The sequence below is a fragment of the Anser anser genome (assembly GCF_964211835.1).
Source record: "Anser anser genome assembly, chromosome: 1".
Taxonomy (NCBI): Eukaryota; Metazoa; Chordata; class Aves; order Anseriformes; family Anatidae; genus Anser; species Anser anser.
In genome coordinates this window covers 55748028-55768518 of record NC_139720.1, presented here as the reverse complement: position 1 = coordinate 55768518, position 20491 = coordinate 55748028, and the positions used below count along the sequence as shown (strand labels likewise).

General features: G+C 57.4%; 1 protein-coding gene across 1 annotated transcript; it reads right to left on the bottom strand.

The window, feature by feature from the left end:
* Positions 1 to 1102: 1102 nt before the first annotated feature.
* Positions 1103 to 13689, bottom strand: CARD10 (caspase recruitment domain family member 10). The gene is made up of 21 exons (XM_083814852.1): positions 13552 to 13689; positions 11959 to 12177; positions 11462 to 11599; positions 10853 to 11178; positions 9534 to 9716; positions 9081 to 9236; positions 8874 to 8999; positions 8522 to 8716; positions 8308 to 8430; positions 7804 to 7919; positions 7563 to 7603; positions 7048 to 7168; positions 6404 to 6584; positions 5471 to 5594; positions 4904 to 5144; positions 4557 to 4626; positions 4368 to 4467; positions 4115 to 4273; positions 2558 to 2679; positions 2132 to 2247; positions 1103 to 1907 (listed from the first exon to the last, which is right to left on the bottom strand). Exons 1-21 carry the CDS (start codon positions 13556 to 13558, stop codon positions 1700 to 1702), a joined length of 3072 nt encoding a protein of 1023 aa, XP_083670978.1. The 5' UTR covers positions 13559 to 13689; the 3' UTR covers positions 1103 to 1699.
* Between the last annotated feature and the right edge of the window lie 6802 nt (positions 13690 to 20491).

Below are 20491 nucleotides of genomic sequence, written 5' to 3'. Positions count from 1 at the left end.
GCTTGCACTTAACCCCCCGACCCTTTATGGCCAAGGCCATAAGGCTGGTGGTGGCTCCAATGCTAGCAGGGGCAGGAGGAGCTGTCAAGCTCTGAAACGGTGCCTCATGGGGAGCGTTTCCCCTGGGTACTCGAGCACTACTTTTTCCATGCAAAGATGCAGGCCCCAGCCTCCTTCCCCTGCAAACCCATTGCCTGGGCGGAGGGGAGCTCGCTTTGGGACTTGTCTTCTCATCAGCTCAACAAGAGCACCGCTTTGTTTGCCTGCAGGGCACCCACCCTCCCGGGGCAGCTGTGCTGGGATGCTTCCACTTAGGAGCTTTCAGCTGGAGCCCTGTTACACCAGTCCCCTCCATAGCTGCATTGCTCCAGGGCAGATCTGGGACTTTGCTCTACATTTAAGTGACTGCAGGTTAAAGTCTTTTCTTTTTCCTTTCCTCCCCCCTTCCCTCTCGTCCTCGTAAAAGACACAGGCAACTGGTTTAGAGCCTGAAATAACACCTCACAGGGGACCCCTGAAGTTAATCTTTGCTTGGAGCTTCAGAAGTGCATGGCAGTAGCAGTCCCCTAATTACAGGGGTGAGGAGGACACAGGAGACCTCAGCCTCTGATACTGGTGGCCCATCTTTTCCCATTGACCCCAGCCCTCTGTCTGGTCTCCTGCGCCATAAAGTCCCCTACAGCCACAGCCCCCATTTTCCTTTTGCATCTCCCAGGAGAGACCATCTACCCCCCAAACACCTGTCCTTGTCCCCCAGGAGGACAAGTAGCTGGCTTGTCACTTTGTGATAACTGGGGTATGGAGAGATATGAAGCTCGAGGAACCTTGGCCAGGACATCAAGCGAGCTTTTCCTCGTCTTTCCTAGGGTGACCTGCCTAACATCAGCACTGCAGAGAAGGAAGGGGCTGAAAAGCAGAGGACAAGTAGAAATGGGAGGGAACTTGGTCTGTGGCATGCTCAGCCTGTTCTCTCCCCACACACCTCTTGCTGCCCTGCAACACAGGAGCTGGGCAGATGTGCCTCAGCTAAAGGAGGAGAGAAACACCCCCGTGCATCACCCGACCCTCCCCATTAACACACGAGTCCACAGACTGCCACCCGTTGCCGTTATGAATGGCATTTAATTCTCCTTTACACGCGGGTTGCCAATAAAATGGCCCATTAATAATTTACAAGCAATAAAATGTACAGCTCCCATAAAACGAGGGTCGGTTGCGTCTTAGTGTCAGTGCGGCCGCGGCGGGGCGGTTGCAGACGAGCCGTGCCTCCTGCTCCACAGGGCAGGAGGTGAGGTAGAGGAGGACCCGGAGCACACGGTGCCACGGGGCAGGGAAGACGGAGGTGATGGGGAAAGGGTTTCAATGTGTACGTGTGTGAGATATGCTCCTGCACAGCCTGATCTCACACGGTTCCCCCATGCTCCCGATCTGACCACGTACCAGAGCCAAGGGCCCAAGGTGATGGGGAACAGCCCAGGAGGCATCCAGCGGAAAGGTGGAAGGAAGACTTCTCTCCAGTAAAATATGGAAAGCTCAGGCTGGTGGGTCAACACGTGTTATGCCCCCAACTCTTTATGTCCTCAAGGGGACCCACAAAGCCATGTGGTGCCTTTGCTGCTGCCATCCCCCTGCGGAAGGTGGACACGCTTCCTGGAGGAGCCCGAGGACAGCTCTTTGGGAAGACTCTGCTACTCCAAGCTCAGTCATCGCCATCCTCAACCCACAGCGGGCGCGTTTGCTCCTGGAAGATGCAGCCCCGCACCACCTTGGGCAGTTCCTCGGCGTGGCTCCAGGCGTGGGGCTCCACACGGGCCCAGGAGCAGGGAAGGGCGTGGAGAGCCCGCTCAGCACCGCGGCACACCTTCAGCACCTCCGCGTCCCGCTGGCCCGGCTTCCCCAGCAAGCTCCTGAGGAAGACATAGGGACGAACTTTACCTTCATATGGGGAGATGGGGTTGCAAAAACACCAACAAGAGCTCGCTCACATGTGCACAAAGCTGATTTTTTTTGCCCGTTTTCCCTCACAGCAGCCAACCTCAAGCTCAGCCACCTCCTCTCCCTCTGAACAGAGGCAAGGTGTTCTCCATCCTCCCGCGATGCCCTCCATCCGTACCTCACGGTCTTGTCTTACCTGAGTCCCCTGACGTTCTTCTCGGTGACCTCAATGTGGATAACAATGGGGTATATCTCACATTTAATTAGATCCCTCACACTCTGAACTCCCAGCTCGAGCAGGCAATGTTTATTCTGGAAGGAAATTGAATAGATTTACTGATTTAAATGGAGAAGAAATAGCCCCAGCCCCTGACAGCTGCATTAAATCAAACTCCATACTGTGAAATATCATTGCTTTTCCAATAGTAATTCCATTAAATGTGGGATTTACAAGCAGGGCCAAGAGGGAAGGGGAGAATTGAAGAGCAGGGTCACCCACTCCATCACAGCCAGCCCGACCCAAGAGCAACCCAACCTCTTGCCCTGCTCAGTTGTCCCATCCTTGCCTCCCACCCGAACAGGGTGCCCCGTCCTGGTCCTCTCCCCCCAAACCATTCAGCACCTTCTCCATCGCCTCCCGGATCATGCGGATTTGGCCGCTCTCCTTCCACTCCTGGGGGCCACTTTTAGACAAAGAGGGCTCCTGAGCATGGGCAGCACTGGGATGCTCTTCTGCCAGCTTCTCTGCAAGCCAAGAGGAGCAGGAGAGATGAAGAGGGAGGCATCATCCCCTCATCCCTCTTGCACATACTTTCTACCTCAGCTCCTGCACGCTTGCTGCGGTGCTGATACTTGAGTTCAGTGTTTATGGATTCTGGAGAGCGAGTCTAATTACACAACATTACACGTTGGCATGGGTCTCCTGCTGCTTTCTGCTCACAGAAAAAGCAAGGTATAGCAGCTGAAGACCTTGCAGGGCAAGAGCAGCTCTTATGTTGTGGTACAGCAGCAGCCAAAGCCAGCTCCCAGCCCTGATTCCCCCCTTCCCCACTGTTCCAGCCCCTCCTTGATGAAGCACAGCAGAAAACGAATCATTTTATTTTGCCAGGTAAGTTTCACAAGTTTCTTTTAGGGGCAGCAAGCTCCTGTGGAAGATCATCTGGCTTGCAAGAGAAGAGCAAGAGAAAATACAGGCAATAAAGAAAAGAGAAACATCTCAGGGCTCTAAGATCACCTTCTTTCCTCACAACCGCCAAAACTAGCAGGAGAGAATTGAGTTGTTTTTGGTTTTACATCCCCTGCTGCAGTAAATGACTTCAAAGCATGTTCCTGTGCAATGTGAGGGGGACCCTGCAGAGGGCTCAGTAGGATAGGATATATGGCCAAGTCACTCAGCCGAGAAGCCCGGCGGCCAAAATTGGCAGAGCCATCCTTTTTCAGCAAAACAGATTTTTCACCACCTCCATCACCACCCCCAAAAAGCGTACCGACTCATTTTTCAGTCCTGCAGCTGGCAAAGACTGAACTGTAAACATAGACAAGGAGAGAGATGGAAAAAGGAGGGGGGGGAAGAGGGATTTGTCCTCTGTGAAAATCCCCTCTGGGGAAAAAAGCCCTGTTCCCCAGCAGCCTACGCAGTGGTGTGTCAGCTTCACGTTGCTGGTGGAAGGACGGGGACGGCTGGATGCTGCCTTTCCCAGGGAGGAAGGGCAGGTACGAAGTCAACCTGCAGATCCCACCTCAGGCAAGGGCTTCACCCCTGAGAAGAGCCACCCAGAGCAACAAGACAGTGCCACACCACCCTCTCAAGGAAAGAGAAAGGATCCCCATGGCCCAGAAGACCAGAAGGGAGGGCTGGCTTCCCTTATGGCCAAAGGGACAGGATACAGTTAAGGGAACATCTTGTACTTTGCCCAAAAAACGTTGACCTGTCAATGGGTATTGTATGGGAAGACTGAAAGACACCCACAGTGAGCTGCTGAAGAGACACTTCATGTCCTCTCCAAGAGCCCCGTGAGACCATGTCTCATACTTCAGGACCAAGAGCACCCATTCTTTGAACTGGGCTTGCCAAGGCCTCCAGAGAAGTGACCTCCTTGAGCAGCACCTTGGCTTCCCACCACATGGCTAAGGAGTGGCAGGAGATAAAAAGGGAAAGCAGCCCCTCATTGCTGCCTACCTGCTGGGCACACGTGGAAGTCCAGGCGAGAGGTGGGCAGGTCCAGCAGGTTCCTGATGAGCCGCGGAGCAATGCAGTTGGGTGACAGCACCACGGGGCGCGGTGTCTTCACCACCACGGGGTGCACCAGGCTGTAAGGCTTCAGGCTCCTGTCCGGGTCTGGAAGACAGGAATGAAGAAGAGAAAGCCAAAAAGGTGAAAACATGACAAGGTCCCCAGGGGTGACGGGGCAGGTGTGGGGGTAACAGCTCACCTGAGCAAGGGTCCAGCCACAGCTGCTGAGGGGGCTGGCCTGGGCTCTTCTGCGGTTTGGATCTCACCAGGCGCAGTTGGTCCAAGGCCCGTTTCTTTAGCTGAAGAGGAAGGGAGAGCAACAAAGCTGAGAGCATAGCCCAACAAAAACGTGTTAAAAAAGCTCTCCTTGATGGCTTCTCCGGCTTACGTTATTTCTGTGGCTCTTCTGCTGCCCAGGCAGGTGGCTCTTCTCCTGGATCTTCAGCAGCTGGTGGGCCCTGAAAAGACGAAGAGGTTTCCCTCAAGCAACTCTGGAGACCTCAGGGACTGTAGCCAGCTGTGACGTTCCCCAAAGAGACCTCCTGAAGCACAGCCTTCCTCCCAGTCTCACAAAGGCACCAAAACCCTACAGATCTGGTCCCCAACACCAGGCTTGGGCATCCTACACTATCAAGAGGCCAATCCACATGCCTCAGGACTCCTTGGGGATGCTCAACAGAGAGAAATGGGACAGGTAGCCCAGGTACCCCTCTGCTTTCCTCCTCCCCCCGTTACCTGCTGTAGTTGGGCACCGTCCCCTTGTCCAGGTCCCGCATGGTCAGGGGGTCGACACGGGAGCAGTACCACTCCAGCCGCCCTTTGTGCATGGTGTCCGTGACGTGGAGGATCTCCCGACACTTGACGCAGAGCGCGTAGGGGTCTGACGACTCCAGGAGGGGCAGGTTGGTGCGGACATAGAACGAGTCTCCAGAAAACTTCTTCCCTTCCTCCAGGGCTTCCCGCAGAGGCTGGTATCCTGCAGCGAGAGACGCAGGTCACCGCAGGTGGGGACACAGTAGACCACCATCACCAAAGAGATAGCCAAGTTTCCAGCACAGCTTTGAGGTTATGGGGTGGGGTGGGGGTGCAGAGGCAAACAGACAGAAGGTCTGTACCTCCATCCTGTAACTCAGAGGATGCACATGTCACACCAGACAGGGCAAGTAACCGGAGCTACGGCCAACCCCGGTGTCACACCTAGTGGCCTAGGACCAAACAGGAGAAGAGAGAGAAGAGCTGAGAGGTCAGGAAGGGAAGCAGAGAGCTGATGCTGGAAGGAGATCCCAGCTGCCAGGGCCTTACCCTGCAGGTCCAGCTGAAAGACCAGGCGCGAGGGCTCATCCCAATGCAGCAGGCTCAGGTAGGCGACCTCCCGCGTGCAGTTCTCCAGCGACAGCACCTCCTCCTTCAGCGACGGGACCCTCAGCTGGCAAGGAGCAGATGCCATTAGACCCAGGGGCTGGAAGAGCAGGCTCCCCCCCAGCTCCTCACCCATCAGGGCTAACCAAGAGATGGCACAGGACCAGGGCAAGCTCTGCCTGAGGGCAAGGCATCCTCATCAGCCTCTGATTCCCTCCTCTGCCTCTGACATAGCTGCTGCCAGCCAGCCCCCCTGGTTTGGATGCTGGCCTGCCTTGAAAGCAAACGTGTGTGCACAAACATGTGCAGGAGTGGAGGCAGGGAGGCTGGTTTATTTCCAGTTACAGGTGGGATATCAATTCGAGTACCGTGGCTGTATTTCAAGTGGTGTCATTCCTGCCAAAACAAATGCCCTTCCCTCCTTCCAGGAGCTTTCTTCAGAGCAATTATTCTCTGAGAGGGTCACGGAGGCCTGCGAGATCTCGCTCCAGAATTGATTGTTTTGCAACAGGCATGCGCAGGATGCAAGAAGCAAACTGCTCTGCAATACTACAAGGTGACAGGCAGCTCCGGGGACACACAGCCATATTGCTGTCTTAATCCTCGTGACTCCTTTTTGTTTTTCTCCTCCTGCAGCTGATGGAAGCCTTTCAGAAAGCTTCGGCACCTTTGCATGTGCAGGTATGTTTGAGTGCAGAGACCTGCGTGCCTGTTCGTGCTGCATCAAGCTCTAGGCAAGGAGCAGGATTGGGAAACGAGAGAAATGGAGGTGGACTTCAAGCTGGCCAGAAGCCAGTTTGTACCAGGGCTCGCTCCCCACTCCTTGCATCCCGGCTGCACCGCAAATCCCCAGAGTGAGCCCGTTCCCAGACCCACCTCAATGAGCCGGCAGCCTTCCTTGAGCCCTGCATTCTCAACCTGTGAGCCTGGCTTGACCCACTGGACGAAAATCCCTGTCCTGTTCCCTCCGAGGATGGAGATGTCCGCTCCCAGACTCTTCTCCTGGGGCGACAGGTTGCCGGTGGGACCCATGCTCGTGAGCTGCACCACCAGTGACCTGCCAAGGAGAAACACCAGCAAATGAAGCTCGCTGCTTTTTCTAAGGACCAGATCCCCATGCTTTGTGCCCAGCTACAGCATTTTTATTATATTAAACAATACATATCATGCAGAGCTCACAGTCCATCACCAGGGCATGTGCATGGAGCTGGTGAACCCTCCATCCCGTTCCACCCCACCAGACCTAATACAAAAGCCAAGCTGGGGTCCACCAGTCCTGTCCCAGACTAGACAGATTTGTGTCCCAGGGCAACATCCCCATCCTTCCATAACATTTGGGACAGGACAGAAAAGTGGGATCCTGCTAGGAAGCAAGGAATATAGCATCTTCATTTCTCTGCTCTCCTGCTGGCAGAAAAGGGCCCACAGGAGGAAGAGCCTCCCAAGCGTGGCCCCCCAATATCATGAAACCCCCTCCAAGCAGCAGGCCCATGGTGCCCAGCTCAGAGAGCAGCAGTCACCTCCTGGTGACCTCCTGGCGGCTGGGGAGCGTGGACAAGCAGATCTCCGACTTCACCCTGGCGTAGGTGCTGCTGGAAGAGGAGGAGAAGGCCCCAAGCGAGATGCTAGCGAAGCCACTGCCTAGGAGAGAGAGCAAGAGAGAGAGGGGGCACATCACCTCTTGGAGCACTGCAGGGAGATCATGTTCTCAGGATGGCATGGAGATCAGCCACCAGCATCCACCACAGGCCACGCCAGCACCAGGAGATCCACAGCCCATCACCCAGAACCGATAACACCCCAGGGGGAAGGCATTGCTCTCTTCTCTTTCCTACTCCCCAGCTCCAAACCGAGCTCTCTACCAGCAAAGCTCTCCACAAATCAAACAGAGCGGATGGAAACAGTTACCTGCTCTGCGGGGGGTCAAGCTGCACAAAGTGAAGGTGTGAGGGAGGCTCAGCTCTCCCACCCCTCTCCCCCCAGACACCACTTCTTCCTAGGATAAGCCCTTTGGGGAAGGTCCCCACCCTGGTACCTGTTGCATCTTCAATGCTGCTAAAGGAGCCACAGGACAAGCTGCAAAGGAGACACAAAGGTGAGGTGAGAGGCAGCGGCTTCTCCAAAGCCTGTTTTCATCCCGTTCTCACCCCCATCCCCGCAGCTTTCCCCCAACCCTGACACAGAAGTTCCCACCCTCAGCCACACTCCAGGTTCCCAGAGCCATCCTGCTCGCCCCCCTAGAGGAGGCCCAGGCTCAGGCAGCCCCCAGCAGTCACCTTTTGTAGGGCATGCACCTCTCTTCCCGCTGCCGCCGGAGGATGGAGCCGATGCAAGGAGGGAAGGGGAAGGTGGAGAGGCGGTTGATGTCCTTCTCGCTGTCGGGGGTCACCTCCTTGGGCAGAGTGAGAGAGAGACTCCTGCTTACACCAGCACCCAGCACCCTTGTCCTTATATCTCACTCTTAGCACGTCCAGGGGCACAACCAGCCTGTGGGACTTCCCACTTTGGGGGGCTCAGGGGATGAGGGTTTGAAGATTTGAAGAATCAGAGGGAAATGGGCAAGAACCTGACCCCATTAAAAACAGTAGGATATTTGCTACAGGGTATAAATAGTTAGGATTGCTTCCCTGGGGTATGATTACAGAGCTTGCTGGAGAGGATAACACTTTACACGGGGCTGCCTGGAGCAGGGTGACCCTGCTCCAACACCTCATGCCCTTGCAGGGCTGTGGGTTCCCACTGTTCCCAACAGGAACAGCTTCCCACGGACAAACACTCACCATGCTCTGAATGGCAGAGTCCCCCAGCGCGTCCACGAGCCCACTCGTGAAGCCAGCAGGGTTATCCGCGAGGCTCCAGGTGCTGCTGAGGTTGGAGCAGAGGGAGTAGGAAGAGCTGCACATCTAGGAGAGAAAGGAGCCATCATCCCCTTGCGTCCCCCCGAAAAATTAGCCCTGCCTTCCTCGCTGTGCTTTCCTTTCCCACCGCCCTCACCTTGCCCAGGCTGCGGTTGCCTCTGCAGCGCTGCAGCTGCGCCTCCAGCGTGCTGTTCAGCCCTTCCGCCTGGCTCAGCTTGCTCAGGAGCTCGTCCCTCTCCTCCTCCAGGGCTCGCACGCGCTTGCGGTACTGGTCCTTCTCGATCAGGCTCTGGGAGTACTGCAGCTGCACCCCGTCCCGGCTCTGGATAGCCTGCAAGGAGCCAGGCTGAGAGTGAGACAAGGAAGCATGCACCACAACCCCCCCTCTCCCACCCTGGCACTGCTGGAGAAGACCCACGGGGGAAGGAGAGGGTACCCCGAGCAGACACAAGAGCCCTGCTCCTGCCGGCAGGTGGAGTGCATTTCACCTGGTCGCGCTCCTTCTCGATCTCCTCCAGCTGCAGCAGCACGGTGTTCATCCGATGCTTGTAGAGATCGCAGTCCTTCTGCAGCGTCCGGTACTTCAGCTGCAGGTCTTCCACCTCCTGCAGGTACTGGCAGCAGCAAGCAGCGAGCGTTAGCCGCTCTCAGAAGCGACTGCACGCGGGGAAGGGGTTGGTGATGGATGCTTTTACCTTATCCCTCAGCTCCTCGGCCCACTGCAGCTCGCTCTGCAGGGAGTTGAGCTTCTGGCAGAGGTCCTGCCGGTCGTCTTGGGCTTCCTTCCAGTCATGCTCCAGGATGTCCAGCAGGATCTGCTCAGAGCCCGGCACTGGGACCTCGCCTGGAGCCTGGGAGATGAGGAGGCACCGTCACCACACTGCAGGCACCGAGAGAGCTCCACACCAGGGCAGTGCCCAGCTTGGTGGCTGAGTAATGACAGCACGACTGCCCTCATCATTTCTGTGTGGATCTACTGTGCCCTCAAAGGCACAGGGCGATGCTTGTGAGCACACCCAAGGGTCACAGAGCTGGAAAGAGGGACCCATCGCTGCCCAGACCCAGAGGTGACAGCACCCACCTTCCCAGAGAGCCCTTCCAGTCTCAAGCTTTCTGTGATTCTGAGCCAGCTGTGCCCTGTGGGGTACCTGCAACGTGCCCTGCAGCTCCTGCAGCGATGCCATCAGCCGCTGGTTCTCAGCCCACAGCTCGGACACGGTGTCGGGGTGGCCCCGCTCCTCCGCCTCCCGCTGGGGCACCGCAGCTGCCTGCTTCCTCAGCAGGCTGCACTCCTCCTCCAGGCTGGTGACTTTGCATTTCAGCTGGTCCACCTGAGGGATGGGGAACAAACGTAGGCTGGCACACGTGCCCCGGCACCTCTGCCTCAGCGGGAGAGTGAAGCAGAGAGGAAGCTGGGCAGAAAAATGCCTTGGAGGCCAGGAAAGCAAGGGCTGGGCAACCACATGAAGGAGCTTCAGCCGGGGCAAGGTTTGCACAGCTGTGCACAAAAGCCGTTCCTTGCAAGACGGAGGAGGAGGATGCACATGAATTGAATTTTTGCATAAACACTTTCAATCTCCAGCTCCTCTCTTTGCACAACAACTTTCTTGCTACCTCAGGGCATCCACAGTGCAGCTGGCCTTGACCCTGGGGAGACCAGGGGCCTCTGGTGTGCTGCCAGGGCCAGCAACTGAGAGTGTCCTCAAAGGCTTCCCAGCTCCTGGAGCAGCTGAGAAACAAATTCACAGCAGAAAAACCCACTGAAGGCAATGTAGGGCAGGGGGGGTGAGCTCAAGGGAAAGTGGGCTGGGACCTCGTGGTCCACTCGGCTCCTAGAAGTGTTTCTCCACCCCACAGTCACCCGCAAGCAATTCACCTCTCTGCTCTGAGGGGGTCTGGGAGAGCTGGCACAGGCAGGCACGCCAGATAGAAAGCAGGGGAGGATCCTGGCACGGGCAGAGCGGGATGGGGAATGAGAGGCAACCACGGGGCTGCACGAGGAGCGCAGAGCAGCAGGAGGAATGCCAGGAGGCACCTAAGTAGCTGGGTTATTAATAGGTTCAAGGTACTTTGGTCCTTGCCCAGACAGGAAACAGGCGCATGTTTGCTGGAGGTGAGAGCTTGGCAGCCAGAGTGCAGTGTCACGAATCCCTTCAGGTATGCAGCGTGAGTCTCGGGAACGTCAGCAGAGGACGAGGGGGCGGTAGGGAGTGTCGGAGCGGGGGAAAAATGGGCTGACTCGCGGCCAAAGTGCCAAGGCATGCCGAGCAGCTCCACGCCGTACGTGCCCAGGGCAGAAAACACATGCAAGGGCACCTCAAGGTGCCAACGGCCGAGCTGAGCAAGGCACCACCCTACGCACAGACATCCACGTGCACCCCTCTGAGCCGTGCCACTCTCCTCAGCCCCCCCGTGGCTGTGGGACCCACTGCCCACCCCGCTAAAAAGTCACCTCCTGGCACCCTACCGCCAGCTGCAGGTCCCGGCTGCGCAGCACGGCCATGTTCTTCTCCTCGCAGAGCTGAGCATAGCGCATGGCCATCATGTAGTTCTCGTCCTTCAGCCTCAGCAGCTCCACGCTGTTGGAGTCCCACTCCTCCCGCAGCCGCTGGCATCGCTCCTGCACCTTCAGGAGCTCCTGCAGCCGCTGCTCCAGCCGGGCTTGCTCTTGCTCCATGGCTTGGTTTTTCGCCTGGAGCTGGTGCTCCTTTAGCAGGTGCTCTTTCCTCTGAGCCCTCATCTTCTTCACCTCCATCAGCAGGAACTGAGTGAGTCCCTCGGGGCCTTCCTCATCTGGAGGAGACAAAGGAGAATCAGGTCCTGATTTCCAAGACAGGGGTAACCCCAAAAAAGCAGCCCGCAAATTTGTAATGCACCAAGGCCCATTACACACAATTTGGCCCCCTTGGTTTGTTACACACCCATTTGGTTCCCCTCCTGCCAGATCTTAAGCAGAGCCGTCAAGGTTCGCCGCTCGCAGGTAGCGTGAACCTGGATTTTACGCATGCACGCACCCATGCCCACATTGCTGGCCCTTCCCAAGCAGTCGAAGGGAGGACGGAGCACCTGGCCCTACCCAGGATCATGGAGCAGCGCTGGGCTGGCTCCCTCCCTGTGAGCCGGGTGTAGTGCTCTGGGTAGTAAAACTCCAAGGACTCCAGGAAGGCTTCGTAGCCTCGCTTCCCGCGGCGCCGAAGGATGTCCATCAGGTAGCCTGGATAAGGGATAAGGAATTAGCATGAGTTCCTTGCAAGCCAGAGAAAAAATAAATAGGCATAGTCCAGCTTCATGATAGAAAATAGCCTCTCCGATTCTACGTCTCCCCACGAAATGGATGGGCTGGAGAAGGGAATGGGATGGGAGCACAGCCTTCACGTGTGCACACCCAGGAGGAGACACCACAGAGGAGGAGACAGAAATCTGGATGCACGTCATCTCATGGACCAAAAAAGCCGGGGCAGCACTGCAGTATGAGGGACCAGGAGGTCAGAACACCTCAAGCCTGTGAGCATCCACTGTGTGTCAAGTACGGGTTGCCCCCCACAAACCAGACCCATCTGTGTTTTCTCCTACCTGTCTGGTTGCTTTTGCAAGGGAATCGGCACGAATTCAGCACCTCCTCTTCATCCTGCTCGTCTATCACGCGGCACTGGCGCAGGTACGGGGTGAGCTTGGCAGGGTTCAGGGAGCGGGTCAGCTGGTGCCGTGCGCTCTCGATCTTCTCCCAGATGGCATCTTCTTCCTCCTCCTGCTCCGAGAGGCTGCAGGCTTGGAGAGAGGCATTCTCCAGGGCTGGCAGGATAAAAGGAGAGAAAGTCTGAGTGGTGGAGGAGCACAGGGTGAAAGGTATGGGAGAATGAGTCAAGGTATGATCCTGCAAATGATTCAGTCTTGCATCCAGGACTCAGACACTTCAGAAGTCATCTTATACACAAATCGGTTCAGCAGGACCTTGATGTGTTCCCCTACCACCTCAGACACGTAGGAGGCAGAAGGCAGCGGTGCACAAGGTAGTTAAGAGTGCATACAGTGGGAAGCCTAGGGAAGATGTCACCTTCAGCCCTGCAGCATGGAGCAGCTTGGCTGCAAGTAGCCGAGCCAAATGGGAATGTCAAAAATGTGTTTTCCATGAGTCTCCCACACATGGGTGTGGAAGCTGGAAATACTCGGCAACAAGGCAAGCTTACTCTCAGCCAAAGCAAGATGCATCCCCTCAAGTCAATGGCCCCAAAGCCCTTACAGCAGCGGTGAGCCTGCCCCATTAAGCCCTGCAGGCTGTGATGGAGCAGGTACCCGCAAGAAGCTCCCTCCCCACCTGGGTATCCGCTCAACCAGCCCATCCATTTTCATTTGACAAAGAAAGCCCGCTTCCCCAGCCAGCACAGATCCTTTTAGCTGGCAAGATAAAGCCAACTCCTCGCCAGCGTGCGCCATCACCTCCCCTCCGGTGCTGGCACCACGTCCAGCTTCCTACCCCAGCCACACAAACCAAACGTCCCCAGCGGCGGTGCAAAGGTTCACGGTGCATGAAAGCAGAGGGAAGAAAATCTCCCGCTCTTTTTCTCTTTATTTCTTTCCCTTTTTTTTTTTCCCTGTGGTGAGGCTGATATCATGCTATTTCAGCCGGCCAACTCACACAGCGAGGAGGACGGCCGAGAGAGCCGCGCTGAAGTTAATCCTCCAAGCAGAAATATGGGGTCTCGGGGTCTGCTGGATGCAGGATAACAGGAGGAGAGGACTGCCGGACACACTAAAGGTACTCAAGTGTCTGATTTCAGGCACCAAAGGGCTTAGGAGCCTAAATACTGGTACAGATCTGGATCATTCCAGTTCCATTCAAAGGAAGCTGAATAGGGAAAATAATCTGCATTTCTTACAGAGTTAAGAGACGAGTAGGTGGGAAGACCAAGAGCAGGTAACAGAAGCCGTGCTGTTTCGAGCCCAGCCGCCTCTCTGACCTTCAGACCAAAGCGGGGCTCGGCAGGGGGCTCCGGGGGGGGGGGGTCCCGAGCACGCCTGGAGGCGCTTTGGGAGGAATGGCGAGGGGAGGAGGAGGAGAGGAATGAACTGCACAGCACAGCCACCAGGACAAACCCCCCCGGGGCAGCCTCCGAAGGGGAGGAGGGCTGCGGGGCTGAGCAGGGGGCGCAGGGGGGGTCCCCTTACCTTCCATCCCGGCTCCGCGCCGCCGCCCGCTCCTGCAGGTGTGTCTGGAGCGGCCTCCCCACCCCGCTGCACCTTTCCTCCTCCTCCTCCTCCTCCTCCTCCTCCTTCCCTCCCTCCCTCCTCCGCCCGGCTGGGAGGGCAGGCAGCCGGCTCCCCCCCCTTTCCCTTTCCCCAACCAGCCTCTCCCCCTGCCTCTCCCCCCCCCCGTCTCCGACCTCCTCCGGCTGCTCCTCACCTGGGCGAGGCGGGGACGGGTCCTCCTCTGCCTGCGGTCCCGTCTCCTCTCCGCCGGCAGCCCCGGGGCTGGAGCTGCTCTCCGGAAGGATGTGGCTCGCCAGCAACTTCTCTTCCGAAACGCAGCCGGCTTCACCTCCCCGCAGCCTGCCGGGGGAAGGGGGTGCCCGGCTCGGCTTCCCCTGGCCGGGGAGGAGAGCTCCAGATCAGAGCCGGGGTGCTCCCGTGGTTTAAGGGCTCCAGGAATTACAGCCTGGCCACCCCTGGTGCGGAGCTGGTTCTGGACGGAGGTGGTTTCGAGCACGGGGAGAAAATAGGAGTGGTTGGATAAAAGCTCGGTCCAGGCCGAGAAGAGGTGCCACAGCCTTAATTTTGGCCCCCGGTCCCGAGCAGCGGGTGTGGGTGGAGCTGGGCGTGGAGGCACCCCCGGGGCAGGGTGACTGAGCCGTACCCGCGGCGTGCGGGGGCCTGCACCGCCGGCCTGACCCTGCACAGGGCTGCCCGGCTGGGGGAAGCTGCCAGGAACCTTCCTCGTCCCCATTCCGAGCGGCCACAGCCGTCTAGGAGCGGGGCTGGAGCATCCCAGCAGGCACACGTGGCTTAGCCCCTGCCACGGACCCCATTGCCCAAAGCCGTGCTGCGCCACTGGGACCACGAGGGGTCTGGCAGAGGTGGAAACCACAGAAGCCAAAGTGTAAAACAAGCTCCAAGCATGAACCAGACCGCCCTCCCTAAAGGAGCTGTAGGGTTCCCACTGGACCCAAAATGAACATCTCGGATGGTTTCTCCTCCAGGGGCCGACGTGTCCCCTCCAGACCCCGCGGGGATCCTGCACCGGCTTCAGCAAAGCGGTCGTGGGGGAGGGAGGCTCTAGCAAGCCCACTTCCCCATGCTGCTGTGCTCTTAGCAAGCACAACCACCGCCTGAGACCAGCTTTGAGACTCGCTCCCAGAATTTTCCTCCACTCACCGCACGGCTTCACAGCCCTCGTGTGCAAACACCGTGCACACGCAGGGCTTTTGGCAAACGCCCCTCTGCTTGCAAGGCACCCGTCCCACCCGCTGCCACCCCGAGCGTATGAATTCGCTGCTGACTCATCCTCCCTGCAAGGGATCCCACAGCTGCCTTCCTCCCCCCTTTGCCCAGCTCCCCCCCCCCAAAGGCAGGACACAGAGACCACCAGCCGGGCTCTCCGGGCAGGACGCGGCTCCATCTCCAGCCCTTACCTCCACCTGTAAATGGGTGATCGAAAACAAGCAGGAGCAAGGCTGCCTGCAGGGAACGACTTCTGACTCAAGCCATGTCAATGTCTTCCTGCTAGTTATTCTCTTGCAAACAGCCCGGGTCTAGTGAAAAGATTTCCTGAGCAGGATATTACACGGCGATGGAAGGCGAGATCTTTGCAGTGACGATAAAAGCCCCAAACGGGCTTGGTTTCTCTCATTCACCCAGACAGGGACAAACTCAAGGCTGGTGTCAAGGAAACCTCTCCCTCCACCCTCCCCGACCTCACGGGCAGTAGCTGTGGTGCTTTGTGACTCAGAGCAAACCCAAAGCAGACACAGCGCTTCCCACATCAAGCCTTAGCTGTCGCTTTTGTTCCTGGAGGGGCTCTGAGCTGGGCAGGTGCCCCAGGACCAAAAGACCACCCCTGAAGGCCCCCAGGCAGACAGCTCCTGAGCAGAAGGAGATGTCCTGTCCCTATTTTTTTTTTGCCCAGGGAACGTGGGCACAGCAGTGAAGAGCTCTCCTTCTGGGGGAGAGCTGCGGTGGTACCAGACACCCCCAGTTTGTCACAGTGCCACCACAGCCAGGTCTCACGTTTCCAAATTAGCCCTGTTGAGAGCAGCAGCTTCTGTGCTGATACAGCTGAGTTCACACCAGGAATGTCATCGTGCAGTGTTTGGGTGGGTTGGTGGTTTTTTGTTGTTGGCTTTTTGGTTTGTTTTTGGTTTGTTTTTTTTGCTTTTTTTTTTTTCAACTCCTGACCAAAATAGTTGCACTGGTAAGACTTTCCAAACACCGCTGGCTCGCACAGGAAACCTATGACAGGCCAGCAAGCGGTGAGCCATGCGATGTTTCCACCGAGAGAGGAAGGGCTTAGCACATGGAGCCCACAAAGCCATGGGTTTTCGGCGGCGTCTCGTGGTGTGGGGCTGACTGGTGGGCACCCTTGGAGGTAGGCGAGCTCCTGAAACCGCTTTAGAAAGGCCTGAGGTGGTGAAGGAATTAAATTCCTCGTTGTGCGGATGAAATGCTGTCGGTATAAAGCTCAACAGATGGTGAGCTCAGATGCGTTGTAAAATCCTGCCTATGTTCTGACTATGTTACAAGCCTGCCCTGAAGCATCTTACCTACACGGTAACATGAAGTGGTCACAATGTTTTCAATAAAATACCTCTTTTTGTGCTTTTTTTTCCCCGTCAAACTGTGTTATTTTCCTCACAGCTGAGTGATTTGCAAAGACTTGTATCTTCTGATGAAGTTTTAGGGGGGAGTTTTGCTAAAGTCCCTGGTGCTCTCTCTGGTCAAGTCTAGGAAGAAAGTCCAAAACACAGCCCCCCCCCCCAAACTTTCCCTCTCTTTATTAGTTGTCGCAACGCATATCTCTGTGTCACAAAACCTCTCCACAGCGTTGTTCCCACGTGGAACAAAAACAAGCGCTGAAAGCTCAGAAGATGTGAAACAGACTTCTCAACTCCAGCCTGGTCTGAGCAGCTCACACACTCACACCAGGTTAGATAGCACACACAAAAAGACACTTTTATTTTTCCTATTGACACTAACCAAGCTCAGAGTTTATATTAACAGCCTTTGCAAGGGCTCTGACTGCCTGCTCGTCCCCCTGACGCCTTCCAGAGCCACGACAAGCCAACAGCAGCTCCATGGTGGTGTAGGTGACTGCAGAAGGGGAGGAAAAAGCCCTCCGGAAAGGATGAGTGGCCCTCATGGCAGGAAGAAAATGCACATAAATGTGTGTGGAGATAGGAAAACAAGTGAATGTTTCCTTCAGTATTCCTCCCCCTCGTGCACTACGCCCATTGCCTGGAGCTAAAGGAGGCAGAAGCATGTGGGAGCTCCTTGGGATGGTATCGGCAGCACATCTCCGTCCTCATCAGGGCATCCAGGGGTGGGGGGTGGCAAGTGAGAGCTGAATTAGAGCAGGCTCATGGGATTCAAGACCCTAAAGCCCCTTCCTCACTCCGAAGCTGCCTGACTGCCCATGGCCAAGGGCCTCAGCCAACAGGGCTGAGACTGGAAGTCTCCTCGCACGCCTCTCCCACCTCAGCCCTGCTCCCAGTTGCCTTACCCCAGCAATAAGGGAAGGGTGCCAGAGAGGGAACAGGGAAGTGGTTGAGTCTCCATCCCTGGAGGTCTTTAAAAGACGTTTAGATGTAGAGCTTAGGGATATGGTTTAGTGGAGGTCTTGTTAGTGTTAGGTGAGAGGTTGGACTAGGTGATCTTGGAGGCCTCTTCCAACCTAGATGATTCTGTGATTTTGTGACCCCAACTGCATTTTAATTGCAGCAGGCAGCAGCTCGCCAAAGCCACCCAGTGCTTTCCTTGCATGCTGAGGCTGCGGCCACCAGAGGTCAATGTGGCCACATCAACCTCAACCAGCTGCTGGGTGCCGCACGCAACCCCTTTGGAACAGAAACGTGGAGCAGGTACTGCTTTCCACCTCTCCGGAAATAATTTTGGGGTAGGTTTGCATGTGAGCCAACATTCAAAGCATTCATCACAATGTGGCTTTGGCATTATCCTGAAAAACGGGGCTTGAGAATGACAACGTCCCCAACAAGCATCCTGCAAGCACTCTGCATTGAGACCCTGTCCCTTGCCTACAGTCCCGCAGAACCCCGCAAGTGCTCCAGCCTCTCCAGGCATGTCTCCTGCTGCAGCTTTCTGTGTCACTGGGGTGATTCACACCAGTCTCAGACCTGCCTGGTTAGCAATAGATGGAAACGGGCTGTCTGTCCTCCCCCGACTCCAGCTCCTCCCCGGGGCACGAGGTCTGTCCCAGTGAAGGTCTGCCATGAACCCAGGCTGGCCGACCAAAACGAGCAGCTCACCTGCAGCCAGAGGAGGGCAAATCTGTATGATGAGGGTCGTCAATCTATATCAGATGTAGGCAGGGAGGATGTCACTGTGCAGAACATAAATTTCCCCCATACCCCCTTCAGCAGAGCTCCAACTCCAGCTGCAGGTATGTAGGTGCCCGATGTAGGGGAAGCTCCCCAAAGCTCTCTGCTGCTACAATATTTGGGGCTTTGAGTGCATGGGCTGCCGATGTAGATGGGAAGGCATGTTGGCTTTTCTCCCTGCAACCCATCCAAGCTCCAGCAGTGTGCCACCACCACTTGTAACACTGCTCCAGAGCCATAGGGTGGCACCACGCCACCGTCCAACCCCTTGGGGGAGGAGGTGGCTGGGGAAGTGCCAGGGCAAAGCCCCAAAGCTTTGGGTCAGCGTGGCCTCGTTGCTGGAGCCCTTGCACAGGACGCGGGGAGCCAAGGGCTGCACCCGTTCCTGCCACGCAGACCTGCCAGGGCTCCTTGCTCCTTGCTGCTGAGGCCCTTCCCAAGCCTTTCCACGCCAGAGATGTTGTACCCACGCCAACTCCACCTCTAAAGGGGCCGTGACTCCCCTTTTCTCCCATTAGTGTTACCTGGTGGGTTGTGCTCTCCCCGGGCATCTGCTGGACGTGAAGTTGCACAACCCACCCCTCAACCCACGTCCAGTACAGCCAAGGGCTACCAAGCTGAGATCTGGCAAGTTTGGTGCAGATGTGACCAAAGCCAGAGCGGTTTGGTGCCCCAGGTAAAGGCACAGCATCTGGGACCTTATTTCCTCCTCCACGTACCACCAGGGCCGCTACAGATGCCCTGCAGGATGAGGCCCTAGATGCTCCGGGAGACCCTGCGGCCCTTCTGCCCACTGCATGGGCTGCGTGCTGGAGCCTTCGTGGGTAAATGTGTCATTTGAATGCTTCCCCTACGCATTCCTCCATGTCTGGTGTTCCCATAGCCGACATACATATGTATAATATTTATATATACACCCAGCTGCCTCCCTGACTCACCCCCAGCACCACTTGGCCCTTCAGACCATCCCGCGGAGACCAGCATTATCCGAGACCTGGGGACAAGCCCTTTGTCGGCTCCGACAGCCACGGGAGGAATCAGAGGCTGGGATGCAGAAGGAGCCGTGCCTCGCTTCCCGGGGAGCCAGCCCCAGCCTTCCCCCTCCAGCTGACCCCCACAGCCCCGGCCTCCGCGCTGCGGGAGCTGGGTGCCCTGGGAAGGAGCCGAGCCTTGCCGCAGGGATGCAATCCCCGGCACTCACTGGAGCCCGCCCAAGAGCGAGGCGCTTTCCAAGCCCTTTCCCTTTCTCGGGGGTCTGTTAGTCACATAAACAGGAAAAGCCTGGCTCTCTCCCCCCCCCCCCCCCCCCCACTCCAGTGTGATGCAAGCCCCTGCGCCGGGCGGCTGGCCCCGCGGGAGGAGCTGCCGCTGGCCCCTGACCTCCAGGCTCCGCGTTTCCTGCGGCAGCCAAGGAGGGAGACGAGGCCCCTTCTTCCAGACGCTGGGGCTGGGCATAAAGGGGCCTCTGCGGGCCAGCCCCGGGGAGGAGAGGTCGTAGCCAACCTTCTCCAGCAGCCTGAGGGATGCAGAGGTGCCAGATGCCCTGGCAGAGGTCGGAGCATCCCCGGGACCCCAAGCACCCCAAGCGAGGGGAGCGCAGCCGAAATGAGAGGGCGAGCGCCGCTCTCCAGCCCCGGCCCTGAAAACCCTTCTTTTAGCTCCTGGCACTTATTTCTGGAAGCTCTGCGGTGTTCCCTCCTAAAACCAAAGGCATCCGCGCTGGGCTGGGAGGGCGTGCGTGCAAGAGCGGGGCGCAGCCACTCCTCCAGTTCATGCTGGCCCTTGCAGAGCGCCGTGCTGCTAACCCTCATCAGAGCCAGATCTCAGGAGGGGAGAAAAAACCCAGCCTTGCTGCAAGCCATCAGGATGAGAGGCAGATTCCCGTCCCCGGGTCCCCGTCCGTGCTTTCCCACCGGGCTCCGTGCCAGCCCTGGCTCGTAAAAGCCCCGGTCGGCAGCCAGAGGTGATGCCGTGGTGCCAGGTCCCGAGTGCCTGGCAGGAGGTGCCGGATGCCGGAGGAGAGCGGGCAGGGCAGGATGGCATCCCGAATCGAGTCCTCTCGCATGCCTCGGCGCTGACTTCCACTCTGCCCTGGAATGCGCCCGGCAGCAGCATGTGGGAAAGTGGAGTCAGCAGAGACCTTGGATGTGTCAGCTCCCATCTGAGTAAACAAGAGGAGCCCTGGCAAGCGTTCAGCCCCAAGCATCCGAGACCTTGAGAAGGGGTCTGGAGACGGGGAGGTGCTTCTTTCCCCTCCTTGCTCAGCCCCTGCCAAACGTCCCCTAACCTCTGCCCCACCTCAGGTGCTAGCACCATCTCCTCGTACCCCTACCTCGTACGCCCGGAGAAATAATGGCCAGGGAGAAAGGCAGTTCCAGCACTGGGGGTGGATCGAACAGCCTGGGAGAGACGGTGCCATGGGAAGACGAGGAGGGTCTGGGGCAGAGAGGGACACGGCAGCTCCCAGCACCGAGGGCGGAAAGGAACACCTCCCTGGCTGCAGCTGGGGGCATTCCCACTGCGGGATGCCAAATCCCTTCACACACCATCCCCGCAGGTTT

Excerpts from the sequence above, each read along its gene's own strand:
- CARD10 (XM_083814852.1), bottom strand. Across the intron at positions 9,717-10,852 it reads GCCGGGACCTGCAGCTGGCG|GTGGACCAGCTGAAATGCAA; the intron begins GTAGGGTGCCAG and ends CCCATCCCTCAG. Across the intron at positions 8,431-8,521 it reads GCAACCGCAGCCTGGGCAAG|ATGTGCAGCTCTTCCTACTC; the intron begins GTGAGGGCGGTG and ends TTTCTCTCCTAG.